The sequence below is a fragment of the Cydia pomonella genome, chromosome 20 (assembly GCF_033807575.1).
Source record: "Cydia pomonella isolate Wapato2018A chromosome 20, ilCydPomo1, whole genome shotgun sequence".
In the NCBI taxonomy this organism is placed as follows: Eukaryota; Metazoa; Arthropoda; class Insecta; order Lepidoptera; family Tortricidae; genus Cydia; species Cydia pomonella.
Genome location: NC_084722.1, coordinates 12,793,904 through 12,809,423, shown reverse-complemented (window position 1 = coordinate 12,809,423; position 15,520 = coordinate 12,793,904). Strand labels below are relative to the sequence as shown.

Genomic DNA, 15,520 nt, shown 5'->3' with positions numbered 1-15,520 from the left:
ATATAAATGACAAGTAAACGCGATTTTAAACGCTTGTGTTTCTAACAGTACAATTTGGCATTAAAAATTCCTTCTGCCATTTAGACTGCTTTAGGCAAATTTATTAGACATTAGGACACAAATGTAAGCGATTCTTGGGCATACCGTCATCATGATAATACCAGCAGTTGCTGCGTTTTTCAAGTACAAAATAGTTAGCAGTATCATTATTTTTACATGTGGAAATGAATTTGGTACGTACGAGTATATACCTAAAGTAGTAAACATTAATGCCATAAATATTGGTCCAATCATACCGCAATTTGTTTCTGTTTTTTTACCATAGTGGAATAAACTAGGTACCTATTTGTAATTATAGTCGGAGGATGGCTCGGAGCATCGAATGGATTGATTTTTGACAGTTACAAATTAAGCCTCATTTATTATGAAGCGATCTACGAGTTAAGCGCTACCGCTTCTTAGCGTCGGAATAGTATTTTATGCAACAGTTGTATAAGAAGGGTCAAAAAAGGCGAGTGGCGTGAGTTACAATGTGAGCCGGAGCCGAAGGCGTAGGCGAACATTGTAAGGGAATACGCAACGAGCATTTTTTGACCTACTTATACAACGTCGCATACAATACTTTTCCTACGAGTCCACAAAAATAAATCTTAATTTAGGTAAACAAAGCAAAAGTATATAGCCAAGACGCGCGAGCATACCTTGTTACGCGCCCGGCCCGCCACGGGCCGCGGCCGGCCGGTCAGCGACACCTCGTAACTCATGACCCTCGTAACTCGTTCGTACGTTTGCGTAAAAAAACGATGGGAAAGGATTAATTCTGTACGTAATTTAAACACTAGTATTACCGCGTGGCTGACGGCTGACACGGTCTTCATTTTCGGCACTGTCCTTTACCCTCACCACGGCCTTTTACGCGGCCTTAAACGCTGGCGACTTCGTCAACTCAAACGCAGTATATCTCGTTTGCACCACTGTCACAACAGTCACGAGGAAGATGCATTGTGAGTTATTTTAGACGGCGACTGTTTCAGTGTCAAATTCGTGGTAATGATACTTATTCCAATCGCAGAGCAAATACGCCTGGTGCGGCAGTTGTCACTTCAAGGCATGCGAGCTACGGTGTCCTGCGATCCTGGTATTCTGAATGAGGAGCATAAGACTCTGCAAGGAGTCTTGTATTTCAATCGACCTAATGACACCTTACTGGATGAGGTAGGTGAGCGTTGACTTGGCGTGGACGCAGTTAATTTATTATTCATAATCTTTGTTGATTCCAAATTTATTGCACAATAAAAATAAGTATAAATGGCGGACTTAATGAAATGCATTCTCTACCAGTCAACCATTAGGCAAAACAGAATTTCTCGAATGTGGGTGCTGTGAGAAAAATCATTCAGGAAACATAACAACTATAAGCAATTTAGGATTTTGGACATTTACAATGTCACACATATTATATAATTAATCTTTCCTTTATTTATTCATACACTTTATTTTTAGAACTTTATTTTTCTTTCATCTTAGGCTAGGATTGTATAATATGGATATAAAAGTTAAATACAAAAATAATACAAAATACATATAAACACATTATAAAAAACCTAATCTAGGGTATCGCCAGCAGCGTGGCAGGGCCCAAGCTGCTGGTGGTCAGGGCCGCAGGGAGAGGAACCGCGAGGAGAGAATAATATTTCGATTATTATTAATATTTATTTTAGTTTATGAGACTGCTTGCTGAACAGTCCAGACCAGACGCGATTTATTTATTCAGTATAAATTTTATTTTGACACTTGGTGAGACTTTACACTTCCAAATCTTATTAGTATTAGTACTCTGACATTGGGGACCTTTTACATCTCCAGATTTAATGTGTTTTTAACCATAGAGACTATACTCTATCTCTATTGTATTGTAGTAATTATTTATTTTAAGATCAAATCAAAATCAAAATCAAAAAAAATCAAAATTGTTTATTTCTTTCAAAAACCATGACAAATGTTACAATGGCTGGTGTCTCTTTGGGCTTAGGCTACATATCCTAATAATTCTTCCACCTGATCGTAATTTTTATTTTCCAACCACTTTGTTATTTTATTTTTTACATCATATTGCAGCATTGGATATATATCTAGTGCTTTGTTTAAAGTATTATATAAGTGAGATGAACGTTTGTTATACTGTCTACTAGCAAAAGTTGTGTACGTTTTAGGTAGGTGCATAGCAATATCTTTCCTCCGTCTTGTCAGAATGTTGCGGTCATAAGTTGTGGTTTTATGCTTTCTTAGGACAGCGGTTAATATATACAATTTTCTGACAGTAAGCAACTTACACATTTGATATAGCTTGTCAGTTGAGAACCACATCTTCTTAAAATACATAATTTTGAGAAGACTACGCTGAGCTCTCTCAACGTCAATAAAGCGAGTCTTAACAGCGCCACCCCAAACAGGCAAACAATAGGTTAACACGGATTGAACTAATGATGTGTAGATCTCTTTTAAAAGATCTCTACCGTGACCAAGGGCACCCGGAACGACTCTTGGCACCACATGTCTTAAATTTTTAAAAATCCAATTAAGCTTTCGTAGACGTAATATAACATATTCGAGATGTTGGTACCAAGAGAGCCCCCGATCCACAAAGACTCCCAGATATTTTGTGCTATCAACTTTAAGTATAGCGGGACAGGTTTGCTGGGAACAGTTCAGTAGATTGTTACAACAGCTATGTATTTTAATGTCGAAACTATTAACAGGTTGTGTATTACTGTATATACTGTGATATATATAATTTGTTTGAGCGGTATTTAACGTAAGAATATTGTTCTTAAGCCATACATTAATAATTTCAAGTCCATTTTCCGCGAATTTCTGTACATCTTCCCATGAAGTACCAATGAAGTACCAGATAGATTATTACAATGTAATGTTTACCCAGGTATTGGCTGTTGTATTTATAAATGTTGTTATTTATTTTTCATGTCACTATATGATGTTACTATAAATGTTGTATTGACTTGTAAAAGAGCCCTTGAGGCCTACTTGCAGAATAATTTTTTGAATAATGATTTTTGAATTTAGTAGCAGGTTTAAATTAAGTGTTATTACTTTTTTATACTACGTCGGTTGCAATGGTAAGCGTTCACCGTAGCCTATGAATGCCTGCAACTCCAGAGGAGTTACATGCGTGTTGCCGACCCTAACACTCCGTACCTTGGTTGAGCTCTGGCAACTTTACTCACCGGCAGGAACACAACACCACCATGTCTCTTGATTACGAGTAGTGTTGGTTAAGACTCGAGTTCTTTGAGTCCTCTGCTTTAAGACTCGACTCAGTATAAACGTAAAATAGTATTCAATTGCATAAATATTTTAGCAAGTCCGTCATTATCATTAAATTAATTATAATATGTAAATTGTATCTTCTGTTGGTGATCCTAATGAATAAATAAATAAATTACAATGAATCTGAAACTGATTTGTTTTTGAATTTCTTAAACAGACAAGCCGGGAGCACTTCTCGATGTGGTATAAATGGCTTATTATAGGAAATGAGGTCCCTTCGCGCTTAAACCACACGACGCGATACGATGCCGACATCACCCTCCTCGGTCCTCGGCAGCTTGGAGCTATCGATGGTAAGGGACCGATTGCAATAATTGTTATTTAAGTCGCCCGTATCACTAACTACTATAATTAAACTCAAAGGCAATCGACATGTGATATACTAAAATACTAGGCAATTTTGTCATATTTGATTGTTCTTTTTAGGGTGCCGTAGGCAACCCTTATACAGTTCCGCCATATCCGTCTGTCTGTCCGTCTGTCCATCCGCATAGAAAGCTGAAATTGGCATGGATATATAAATCAGTTACGCCGCAACGTCGTACAATAAAGCTAGAGAAAAAAATTAAACCCTATCGTGCGGGGTGTCGTTGGATAGGTAGGACTTTCAAAACGAAAATGGGTCTTCATCTCCAAAAACCATTTTGAATAAGTATAAGTAAGTACATAATAGTTCCGGAAGTAATCACTCTGAAAGAAAAACAATTATGTCGCCCTCTTAACTTTTAAACCATGGGTCCAAAAAATATGAAAAAAATCGTGAAAGTAAAGCTTAGTCAATACTTTCATGCGAAGCTATAGTGTACATGATCGGTTAAGCCGTTTTTGAGTTTTTGCAAAAAGTCTATTTTGACATACGGTTAACTACGGAACCCTACACTGAGCATAGCCCGACATGCTCTTGGCTGATTGGCTGATTTTTAAGTTTCTATTGGCTCGGATTATAAATAGGTATTATGGTAGCCAAAAAATAACATGTAAAATATAATGGTGAAATACCTGTCTGTATTTCGTTTTCATCAGCGATCGGCAACTCCTCAGTGGCATACCACGAGTCAATATTATTTGAAGACCTATACGTGCATCTCCGAGATGGAGTGTCTCGGCACCCTTGGGCGGTGTGGACTCCTGCTGGTTTTCAGCCGCTGTATGAGCTTGAACGTATTCGGCGACGCCACGACTTGAAACGGTACACTATGAGGATACCTACGCCGGTGCGTTTAATTTTTTTGGTCTAAAATTACACAAATTGCATAGTTCAAGCAGTGATGTAAAATGAGTACGTTGCTAATAGTATAGGTATTTAACACATACACAGCAAGTTTAGTGTGCTTCCACTTTGAAGTTGTGAACCCATAGTGGAAGCTCGGACTCCTTAAAAAAGCTTCATGACCCCACATAAGGGCCACCCGGACAAGGGACGTGTTAATTTCTATGGCAAGATAGTTTATGCATTGTTATATCATATATAAAACTGAACCAAAGAACTTATAGACCACTTATGGGATGAATTTTTAATTCCTAACCGATTGCGTTATTGAACATAATTTATTGATACACTTTACCTTCGCGCTTGGAACTTAAATTTGGAATTCCTTGTCATATGGTGCAGCGCCCACTTTAAGATAAATCAAATGCATAGAATACGGATTTCGAAGTTCAACATATTATATATGACACCCAGGTGGGTCACTACGACGACTCGTACGAAGGCACGTTTGCTGATTACGTCATGGACAACTCGCAGCCGGGGCGCGATTCAGCCATCCGCTGCGGATACGGGACCTCCTCGCTTATCCTGGAATGGCTTCAGGCTAAGTAACACACATATAACACACATTACTTATTCTATCTGAGTTAAGACTGTTTAGAGACTTGAACGATAGCTATTGTCGGCTAAACTCTCCTGTTCATACATCCTATATCCTTCGAATAGAGTTAACAAAATTTGTAACTGAGTTAAAGACTGTTTAGAGACTTGAACGATAGCTATTGCGGCTAAACTAACCTCGTATTTGTAAACGCGACCGCAATGCAGGCGATACAAACATTCGAGATATACTCTGCCACTAAAATGCCACGAATTGCTACGATGTGATTAAGTAGTCATATTAACATGAACCAAAAAAACAGTGTCATTATGATTAGATACGCAAAGGAAAATATTGGTTGTCATGCAATAAAAAAAAAACTACTAGTATTATTTTACAGAGAAGTTATACTACAAATGGAGCAATGGAGCACAGATGCAGGCAACAAAAGTATGTTCACGAGGCTTGCTCAAGGGACATCCGAGCTCAGCGGCGGGATCCTGAGGATGCAGCACAAACGTCTGCTAAAACTTGACTACGTCATACCTTTATGGATTTTTAAGTAAGTATAATACTCGTAGCTATAAGTAGTTAAAAAGAGCATGGCGAGGCTCGCTGGCGGGATATTAGGTATAATTAAACATTCTCATACCTCTATTGCTGCACGTTTCACTCGTCATGCAGCAACCCGCGAGACTTTATATACATCAAGTACAACTTGACACATGAACTCGCGTATGTCTTCCTAAACGTTTGTCTTGTATCTTAAATTCTGGATATTAATAATAATAACTGACAATTATGTACAAATTAAAACGATAACTTTAACTATTATATTATCGTAATTGAGCTGGCATGGTCTGTAGCAACCAACAACATGTTCTTGATGTAAATGTAGGTAGAAGACACTTATATAAGGTGTGGTTACCTATAATTAGATAAGCATCAGTGCTGATTGTCATATAGATTTAAGAGCATGTAAGATGTATTATCTGTTGGTAATCCTAAATAAATAAAATAAAATAAAAATAAATAAATTAGACTTCTCTTTTCTAGTTCTACCGTTTAACTCAGGGATAGTTGTGCGGTGAGCTTCTAGCAGATATGCTTGCTTAATGCGGGACTAAATCTAGTTTAAGTACCATGTTTATACTTACCGAGTACAAATTAGTCGCCACCAACTATAATAACTTCTTCTTAAATTTTCTAAGTTAAATGGTAGACCTACAATTCATTCTGGCCTTATGCAGGGTGGGTTTTACATACGTAGCGGAGCGTGAGAGCAGCAGCAACATGTTCGTGATCCCGTTCACGGGCACGACATGGGCGGCGTGCGCGGTGGTCACACTCGTCCTTGCGATAGCGCAGCGCGCGACTGCCAAGCAGGAGTCGGAGAAGGAGGGCGCCTTTGTTGCTGTTATGGCCACGTGGCTACAGCAAGGTACTTGATGGGTTTTATAATTCAAGTAGACTGCAAATATTGAGCCTAGCAATGGGGAATAAGATAACAGGTGATAGGTATAGCTAAATTAGATTTAAGTAGAACATCTGAATGTTACATAAAAGTTCTTAATTCGGACACTAACCAATGAGAAGGATCGGCTATCCAGGTTGTATATTAAAGTTTCAATGAGATCTTTCCGTTTTAAAAATTTTCAATCCATTACATTTTTTTCACCTCAGCAGCACGAACAAGCCTACTTTCGTCACTCCAGGGAGTGAGACAAAGTTGCTTTTTAATTTAGTGAAGGCCATGAATACAGGAATATTTCTAGAAGCTTTCTTCATGATGATGATGCCTTTTATTGATGAATGTAAATAAATGTGGTTAACTTTACTTGATGTTGAATTTTTTTAACCTGTTCTCACTACTGATGTGAAAAGTTGTATGTGTCACACGAGAGCAAAGTTATTTTACATCTCGTGTTTTTGAGTCCCTCATTACGCTCAAGATTCTAACATAGAATCACTCGTTTCGCTCGTGATTCAATTATAGAATCTTTCGCTTACTTACTCAGGACTCAAAATCAACACTCGCAAGTCAAACCAACTTTCCCCTCTTGTTGCACAAATAACTATTGCTTTTAGGAAAATACAAAGAATGACAATAATTTTAAATGACAATAAGTCTTCATATTCTGATCTTTTCATTAGATTTAGTTTGGCTGCATATATTCCTTGATCTTATCACCTACAAGGCAAACAAATTCGATAGCTTCTGCCAATGGTATCCACAAATGACGCTCTCTTGGCGTCATCTCCTTGCTGGTTCTATTGTCCCTCTCCGTTGAATATGGGCGAATATAACATTGGTCGTGGATAGCAAGAGATTAAAACTTAACAAATGCATACAGATGCCAGTGCAGTCCCGGAGGGTGCATCCGGCCGCATTACCTTCATGGTGCTCTCCGTATGCTCGATGCTGGTGTACGCGTACTACTCGTCAGCTATCGTGTCTGCCCTCATGAGTGCCGGCAGCAGCGGCCCGACAACGCTGCGGGCGCTTGGTGACTCACGCTACCGCCTCGCGTCTGAAGACTACGAATGGATACGGGCTCAAATGTTTGATGTTAGTGTTAAGATTGTACTATAAACACAAAATTTATAGAGATGCATAAAAAAAAATCCAAAAATGGAATTAGTTTCCTCATGATCGTTCGTTCATATGTCGTAAGCAATTTCACTTGAAAAGTATGTAGGAACGTCTTGTTAATTAAATTTAGAATACTTATGTGTATTTTTTAAGCAGCTCCTTAGATATTTAAGTTAGTTACAATTTTTACATCTTACAAGTGATTTCAGGACAAAAGTTATTAGTAATTGCGAGGGAGACCCATCAGATACATTTGCCATATAGATCTGACAGAAACATGTTCGTATATCCTTAGCTCTACTTTATCAAATTAATCTGAGCGTAGTCGTGGACTGGTAAATTTGTATATTTGAATAAGTACGTCATTAAACAGCACTACCGGTTAATAGTTGTAAGTACTTAACTCTCCTGCAACCCAAAGGTTGTCTGAAAGAGATCGCTTTTTAACTATAAGACCACGTGTTGTTACCTAATCTTAGTTTTCTGTGTATTTTTTAACTTTATGGACTTAATGGTGCACAATAAAGAATATTTACTTACTTTAAACAGGTTTATATTCCAAATTGGCCTGAGATGGAGTACCTGAAGCGGAAGAAGCTACAGTCCATGGCAAACTTCTACCTGGACTGGCAGGCGGGCATGCAGTTAGTCAAGTCCGGTACCACGGCGTACCACGCCGAGTACAACCACGTGTACCCGCTTATGAGTGTCCTCAGCGATGACCAGGTCTGCAAGCTGCAGTACGTGGACACTGTGCCGCCGGTGAGAAATCATTGTCATCTCCGTACTTTAATGATTAAGTGTCCGGGTCGAGTCTGGTACCACGCCACGTACAACCACGTGTAGCCGCTTATGAGTGTCCTCAACGACGACCAGGTCTGCAAGCTGCAGTACGTGGACACTGTGCCGCCGGTGAGTAATCATTGTCATCTCCGTACTTTAATAACTTAGTGTCCGGGTCAAGTCTGGTACCACGCCGAGTACAACCACGTGTACCCGCTCATGAGTATTCTCAGCGACGACCAGGTCTGCAAGCTGCAGTACGTGAACACTGTGCCGCCGGTGAGAATTTATTGTCATCTCCGTACTTTAATGATTAAGTGTCCGGGTCGAGTCTGGTACCACGCCGAGTACAACCACATGTAACAGCTCATGAGTGTCCTCAGCAACGATCAGGTCTGCAAACTGCAGTACTTGGACACTATGCCGCCGGTGAGGAACCGTTGTCATCTCCGTCCTTTAGTGACTTAGTGCCCGGGTCAAGTTTGGTACCTCGCCGAGTACAACCACATGTACCGGCTCATGAGTATCCTCAGCGACGACCAGGTCTGAAAGCTGTAGTACGTGCGCACCGTGCCTTCGGTGAGTAATCATTGTCATCTCAAAGGGTCTAGCAAGCTAAGCTAAGAAGATTGGCCCCCGCAAGGGATTTGGTTGTAATTTGAGGTGCAGTAGTGGCAGGTCCTAAGAACACTGTATGCGTAATATCAGCCTTCGATCTTCTTTTGTTTCAGACTTATCCACGAAAATGTCAAAAAATCAAGGTAATTTTTAAACTTTTATTGCAGCTAAACCGAGCAAGCGAGAGCAACCAAATAAATTCAGAATTAAGGAGCATAAAATGGGGTTCATAATGCATATTTTTACAGACATTCATTTCCTTGAACTTGGATGAAAAAAATAATGTAATTTTTTTCTGCTCCATTTTTTTCCCATTTTTCGCGGAGACACAACTATCAAAAAAATTACGTGATAAGCCACATTTGTTAACTACGTATCCATTTAAAAACATTTTGATAAATCATGGTGCGTCATATTAAAAAAAAAAAAACAATTACGAACATAAAGTCGAAAATATTTGGGCCCCACATACCAGTGCAAATGTCTAAGGAGCTCTTTCTGAAATCCTTACCAGACGTTGACATTTCTCTTACGGACGAAAATATTGCCCGTAAGAGAAAATGTGAATATTGTAGAATCGAATTTAGTTATACTTGGGACGATGAAGAGTATGACTGTAAAAATGGAAGAATTGTATTGTTCTGTTTGCTGTACCGAGTTATTTGTTAATATGGAATGGTAATAAAAAATGTTTTTGTCAATGACTTTACATCCAATACTTTTATGTACCGTTTCTTATTTGCATAAATTAAAAAAAAAAATTAAATAATACCTAAAGCAATCAATTTTTGCAGCGTTCTTTATAATTTTTTTAGTTCCATTTGTTTTGCGTAAACATATATTACAACATTTACACCTTCTTTCAGACATTATTAAAATTGCATAAGAAATAGCTAGAAAATGTGTCCTTTAATTATTTCATAATGAAGGAAAGAGGAAGTTATACTACAGACACATTATACTACAGGTACTACTCTATTGATATAATATGATATAGTAAACATATCTTCGTAATTGTTTTTTTTTTGACATGACGCACCATGATTTTTCAAAATGTTTTTAAATGGACACGTAGTTAACAATTGTCGCTTATCAAGTAATTTTTTTGATAGTTGTGTCTCCGCGAGAAGTGGCAAAAAAATGGAGCAGAAAAAAATTACATTATTTTTTTCATCCAAGTTCAAGGAAATGAATGTCTGTAAAAATATGTATTATGAACCCCATTTTATGCTCTTTAATTCTGAATTTGTTTGGTTGCTCTCGCTTGCTTGGTTTAGCTGTAATAACAGTTTAAAAATTACTTTGATTTTTTTGACATTTTCGTGGATAAATCTGAAACAAAAGAAGATCGAAGGCTGATATTACGCATACAGTGTACTTAGGACCTGCCACTATTGCACCTCAAATTACAACCAAATCCCTTGCGGGGGCCAATCTTCTTAGCTTAGCTTGCTAGACCCTTTGTCATCAAAACGGAACTTTAAATCTATTTTTTTCGTAATATTTGTCAAATTTTCAAGCCACACTTTCAAGTGGTTGTTGGCTCAGTTTCTGTTCGCCTATACTGAAGTACTCTGATATCTCAAACTACCATTAATTTTAGAATTCCATTTATGTAGACAGAATTTAAAACTTTATCAAGAACAAAACAAAATTTTATGAAAATACCCAAACAAATAAGAATTCTGAGTATACACGACTTATCTCATTCACGGAAGAATTAATAATTATTATTTAATTTTTCGAAGCATTGTTGACCTTTATTAAATGCCTATCTGGTGCAATATACATCCAGGTTTGCCCACTCGAGTTGTTCCGATACTCGGATTCTGCACGGTTTCCCTAATAGCAAACTTCTATTCGGGCTAAATGTAGCAGCCAATGTTGTTCCCTACGACAAGATATGTTTTTCCTAGGATCAATATTTCATATGCATATGTCAACACAAGTTTTTACACTAACATAAGCATATGCCTAATTTCACGCTAAGTCCTACGTCAAGTATTGTAACTGACAGGTGGGTGCAGACTTCCGAGACGGACTGAACCAACCCTGTTTCATTTTCCTACAGATAATGTCCTGGCTGGTAACAACAAGACGCGGACAGTGGACTAACCTACTCCGCATTGGAGGCGACTGGCTTCACGAGACAGGGCTGGTCAAACGAATGCTGTCCCGTTGGCAACTCAAACCCCCTCCTTGCCGAGCGGCGTTACTCGCTGAGCGAGTCAGTTACGGCGATGTGGCACCCCTGATTATACTAACAGTTGTTGGCCTTTTAACCTCCGTCGCTGTTTTGTTTGTAGAAAGAGCTGTAGCTAAATGGCGGGCTAAGAAGACAGATAAGTCTAGTAGTGATAAAATTCAAGATGAAGAAATTATTGATACAGTAATGTCGTAACTAGTAGATTATAGTAACGCACGTAATCATACATATTTTTTTAGGTGTTGTAGTGACCGTTGCCGTATTGTTTCTAGAAAAAAGTGTAGTTCAATGAAGCATATGGCTAGTAGCGATATAAATCTAGAGACCCAGTAATATAAAGTAGATGACATTTTAATTTTACAATAAATGGTTTCTTATTCTTATTCTTATTTTAGTGTGACCTGGAGTTTAGGCTTATTTAACGCTTTGGTTGTTACTTGTTACCATAACTTAATATTATATAAAAACTGCAGCTGTTCTAGTTAATATGCAATAAAATTAAAAAAAGTTAATAAACAGTTGTTTATTTTTACAAATCAAATCCTATTTAGCTCTATTTGGCATCTACATCTACAGGACAAATCCACCTCATTTCGTTTTACCATTTCTTCAATTTCCGCAAACCATATTGTCACAAAATAAAGGGTTTACGTTGTCCTACGAGTATATACATATTATACTACTCTTTGGTGTACGTTTGTCCCCGCGGTGGCGGTCTCGTTGGGCGGGGACAAATGGGAATCAACCAAATAAAGGCAATCAATAAAAATAAGTTAATCTAAACTTTCCGCGCCTTCAATTTTTAAATTTCTAACGTTTTTCTGGTGATGGAAATGGCTGCCCATAATAAGTAGATACACTAGGTACCATTTCCCAGTCATTAATATTTCTCATGCGATCGACATATACTATTTCTGCTGTATTTCACCGATAAGTATGAATGGAAAATGAACTTCATACACTTATCAAACTTTACATAACCATACGTGCGACAGGCTTCCTCACCAAATCTTAATTATTATCAAATCTTGTCTTATCACTGTATCAGTTCTTACGCCTTACTTCCTATCTCAGTGCCTGAGATCACGTCTCAGACTTTATTAGTCAATAACCTCTATTTATAATCAAAGAACACTGATCGATGGAAACAATGTGACAGATGAACTTAAGAGAGTTAACATAATAATTACATAAATATGATTCTATTCTTGATAGGGCTAAGTACGTTTAGCATAGGACTAAGTCATGCTTCAACTTGTCATAGCTTACAGCAATCACAGGTAAGATTTTTTATTCAATTATAATTAATAACATCGAACTATTTATGTAAAGATAATACCCAGATTCAATTTCAATTATGTTAACGGATCAGTCATCTTACGGACTTATATCGGACGCGCCACAACGCAAGCCATGGTAAGCGGTAAGGCCAAGGATAGAATAGAATCTTAATTGGTCCGTTCGGGAGATGACGGTCCATAGTTACGGGGTTGAATTCCAAGTCTAGGAACTCCTAATGATACTTAATTTGCCCTACATGAGATTAAGCTTTGAATTAAAAGTTAAATAGGATTGTTGTATTTACAAAATTAACAAGAAAATTTTTACTCATTCGCCTTTTATGTTCCAGCTGGCATCGCTCAATGAGCGAATGAATCAGATGATCAACGCGCTATACCGTAAGTAACACTTAAATAGCTAATTCATCAAACGTTTCGAATGCTTAGTAATTTAAACTGTTTTGCTTTACAGCATTCTCCAAGGCCAAGTCGTCTGGGGTATCGTATCAAAGTTCAACACCCGCGCCGCCCAGTGAATACTCAACAGTACCTCCATACGAACCGTCTTGCTACCAGTACCCACCCTCAGGATACCAAGTGCCCTCACAGGGGTACCAAGCGCCCTCACAGGGATACCAAGCACCGTCGTCACAGGTCATCTACATGTCACAGCCGCAGTCTTCGTCAACAGTAGCCATATCTCCGCCTTCACCTGGAAACCCGCCTACAGTTACAATATCGACTACTCGATCATGTTACCCTTCATATGAACAGGAGTACGCTTATGAAGCACCTAAATATCCGCCCCAGTATTATGAGTACACGTACCCTCAGTACGCGCCGCCGCCGCCGTACTCAGCTTCGCAGTACACACAGCCAGAATGCAGCTGCCAGCAGGAGTACCCTCCACAGCAAGCTTGTCCTCACAGGCAACCTGCGCCGTCGATGCCCCCGCAACCAGAGTATCAAAACTGCCCGCCAGCGCCTCCGTGCTCGCCACCGCCACCATATCAGCCCCCTAATTACCCGCCGCCGCCATCATCCCCATACACGCCGCCATACGCGCCGCCCACGCCAGCATCTTACTCACCAGTGCCACAATCGTGCACGCCGCCGCAGTCTTACCCAGCCCCACCACAGTCTTACCCACCACCGCCACAGTCTTACCCGCCGCCGCCACAATCTTACCCACCACCGCCGTATACCTACGGACCACCTGCATACCCCCAAAATAACTTACAGTACTCACCTATTCCGACAAGCCCTCGAGACCTGATTCAGATGCCACAGTTTTAAGTAACTTAGTTTTAATAATTTATTTAATGTTTTATACTAAAACTGTAATAAATGCTGAGACTTACCTACTGTATTATTTACAATCCACCTGTATTCCATTGTTTACATTAAGGCCTAAATTCTAGCCACGATACAAATTTATGTCTGCACGTAATGATGCATACATTTAGTATTGATAGGGTTGCAAAACAGATTGGAATGCAAAATAGGTACACGACAACTACCTGTACGACTTTTTCTGATGAAATCCTATCTTAACCTCAAAGTTTAACATAATGTACATATTTACCTACTTATTATGTTGTTAGATGATTTCAATAAAATTAAAGGGCCTGGCTTCAATGCCATAATGAAATCGCCCCTGGCTTAAAATAAAGATTTTCTTATGCACGTTTAAATAAATAAATATTATAGGACTAAATAAACAATAATGGCATGAAGAAACATCGAATAATCCCTTTATTACACAAATTGACCAAATCCCACAGTAAGCTTAGGCTTGTGTTATGGGTACTTAGGTAACGATATATATTTATAATATATACATAAGTACTTAAATTTTTTGACGACCGATTTGGCCTAGTGGGTCACTACCCACCCTGCCTACGAAGCTGATGGTCCCGGGTTCAAATCCTGTGGTAAGGGTATTTGTTCGTGTGATGAGCATGGATATTTATTTTGTTCCTGAGTCATGGGTGTTTTCTATGTATTTAAATATTTATATATTATATATATCGTTGTCTAAGTAACCTCAACACAAGCCTTATTGAGCTTACTGTGGGACTTAGTCAATTTGTGTAATAATGTCGTATAATATTTATTTATTTATTCATTAAATACATGGAAAACTCATGCATGACTCAAGATCACACGAATAAATGCCCTTTACTATTACCAGGATTTGAAGCCGGGACCATCGGCTTCATAGGCAGGGTCACTACCCCCTAGGCCACACAGGTCGTCATAACGACCAACACACACCGTCCGTCCGGCGTCAGGACGTTTATTTGTATTATTATTAGATATAATTTTACTGAATATTATACCCGAAATTCGTACTGTTTACGAAATAAATAAAAAAGATAAATCAGCTTTTAATTTTTATTTGCCAAACTATGTACCTAATCGACTTCGGATATTTTATACATGATATTTTTGCTTAAAAACATTTGCATAAAAGTAGGTATACCTACCTAATGAGAAATTACAGATTTTGCGAATTTATAAGTGTCTTTTTATTTCGCTTAAGCTATAATGCGCAAGAGAGTAGCCTCCCTGATGTCTCGTGTCAGGTACAGCCCCAACAGCCTTCTGAATACTGTTATTGTTAGTTTGGATTGTCCAATAGTTAAGAGGAATTCCTAGTTGCGATTTTTCCATACAAACGCTCTCGACTGATTCCTCCCTGGATTTTTAACCTAGAGCAGTGATTTTTTCAAATAAGATCAATATCATCAATATCTGTGCCGCTATGTTTTGCTTTTTTGGATTATTTTATTTTGAAGAAAGATACAGCGCCTCGAAAATCGCAAAAACGGCTAAATTGAATTGGCTGTAAAAAAAGGCACAGTATACAAATATGACA

General features: G+C 38.5%; 2 protein-coding genes across 3 annotated transcripts; both read left to right on the top strand.

The window, feature by feature from the left end:
- Positions 1-8: 8 nt before the first annotated feature.
- Positions 9-11,727, top strand: LOC133528767 (uncharacterized). Of its 2 annotated transcripts, XM_061866225.1 has the most exons (10): positions 9-233; positions 1,073-1,215; positions 3,506-3,641; positions 4,372-4,562; positions 5,033-5,166; positions 5,560-5,721; positions 6,410-6,600; positions 7,514-7,728; positions 8,302-8,514; positions 11,225-11,727. In XM_061866225.1, exons 1-10 carry the CDS (start codon positions 152-154, stop codon positions 11,552-11,554), a joined length of 1,797 nt encoding a protein of 598 aa, XP_061722209.1. In that variant the 5' UTR covers positions 9-151; the 3' UTR covers positions 11,555-11,727. The 2 variants fall into 2 exon arrangements, with proteins under 2 accessions (XP_061722209.1, XP_061722210.1); XM_061866226.1 differs by lacking the exon at positions 1,073-1,215 and having other exon boundaries at positions 11,225-11,726.
- A 754-nt stretch (positions 11,728-12,481) lies between these two features.
- LOC133528769 (uncharacterized) lies at positions 12,482-13,999 on the top strand. The gene is made up of 3 exons (XM_061866229.1): positions 12,482-12,639; positions 12,990-13,038; positions 13,112-13,999. Exons 1-3 carry the CDS (start codon positions 12,556-12,558, stop codon positions 13,933-13,935), a joined length of 957 nt encoding a protein of 318 aa, XP_061722213.1. The 5' UTR covers positions 12,482-12,555; the 3' UTR covers positions 13,936-13,999.
- The last annotated feature ends 1,521 nt before the right edge of the window (positions 14,000-15,520 follow it).

Bases quoted from the DNA above. Each gene is read 5' to 3' on its own strand.
- LOC133528769 (XM_061866229.1), top strand. From the start codon at position 12,556: ATGATTCTATTCTTGATAGGGCTAAGTACGTTTAGCATAGGACTAAGT. The intron at 12,640-12,989 runs GTAAGATTTTTT...TTTATGTTCCAG, and splicing joins ATAGCTTACAGCAATCACAG to CTGGCATCGCTCAATGAGCG. The intron at 13,039-13,111 runs GTAAGTAACACT...TTTGCTTTACAG, and splicing joins GATGATCAACGCGCTATACC to CATTCTCCAAGGCCAAGTCG.
- LOC133528767 (XM_061866225.1), top strand. From the start codon at position 152: ATGATAATACCAGCAGTTGCTGCGTTTTTCAAGTACAAAATAGTTAGC. The intron at 1,216-3,505 runs GTAGGTGAGCGT...TTTCTTAAACAG, and splicing joins ATGACACCTTACTGGATGAG to ACAAGCCGGGAGCACTTCTC. The intron at 8,515-11,224 runs GTGAGAAATCAT...ATTTTCCTACAG, and splicing joins ACGTGGACACTGTGCCGCCG to ATAATGTCCTGGCTGGTAAC.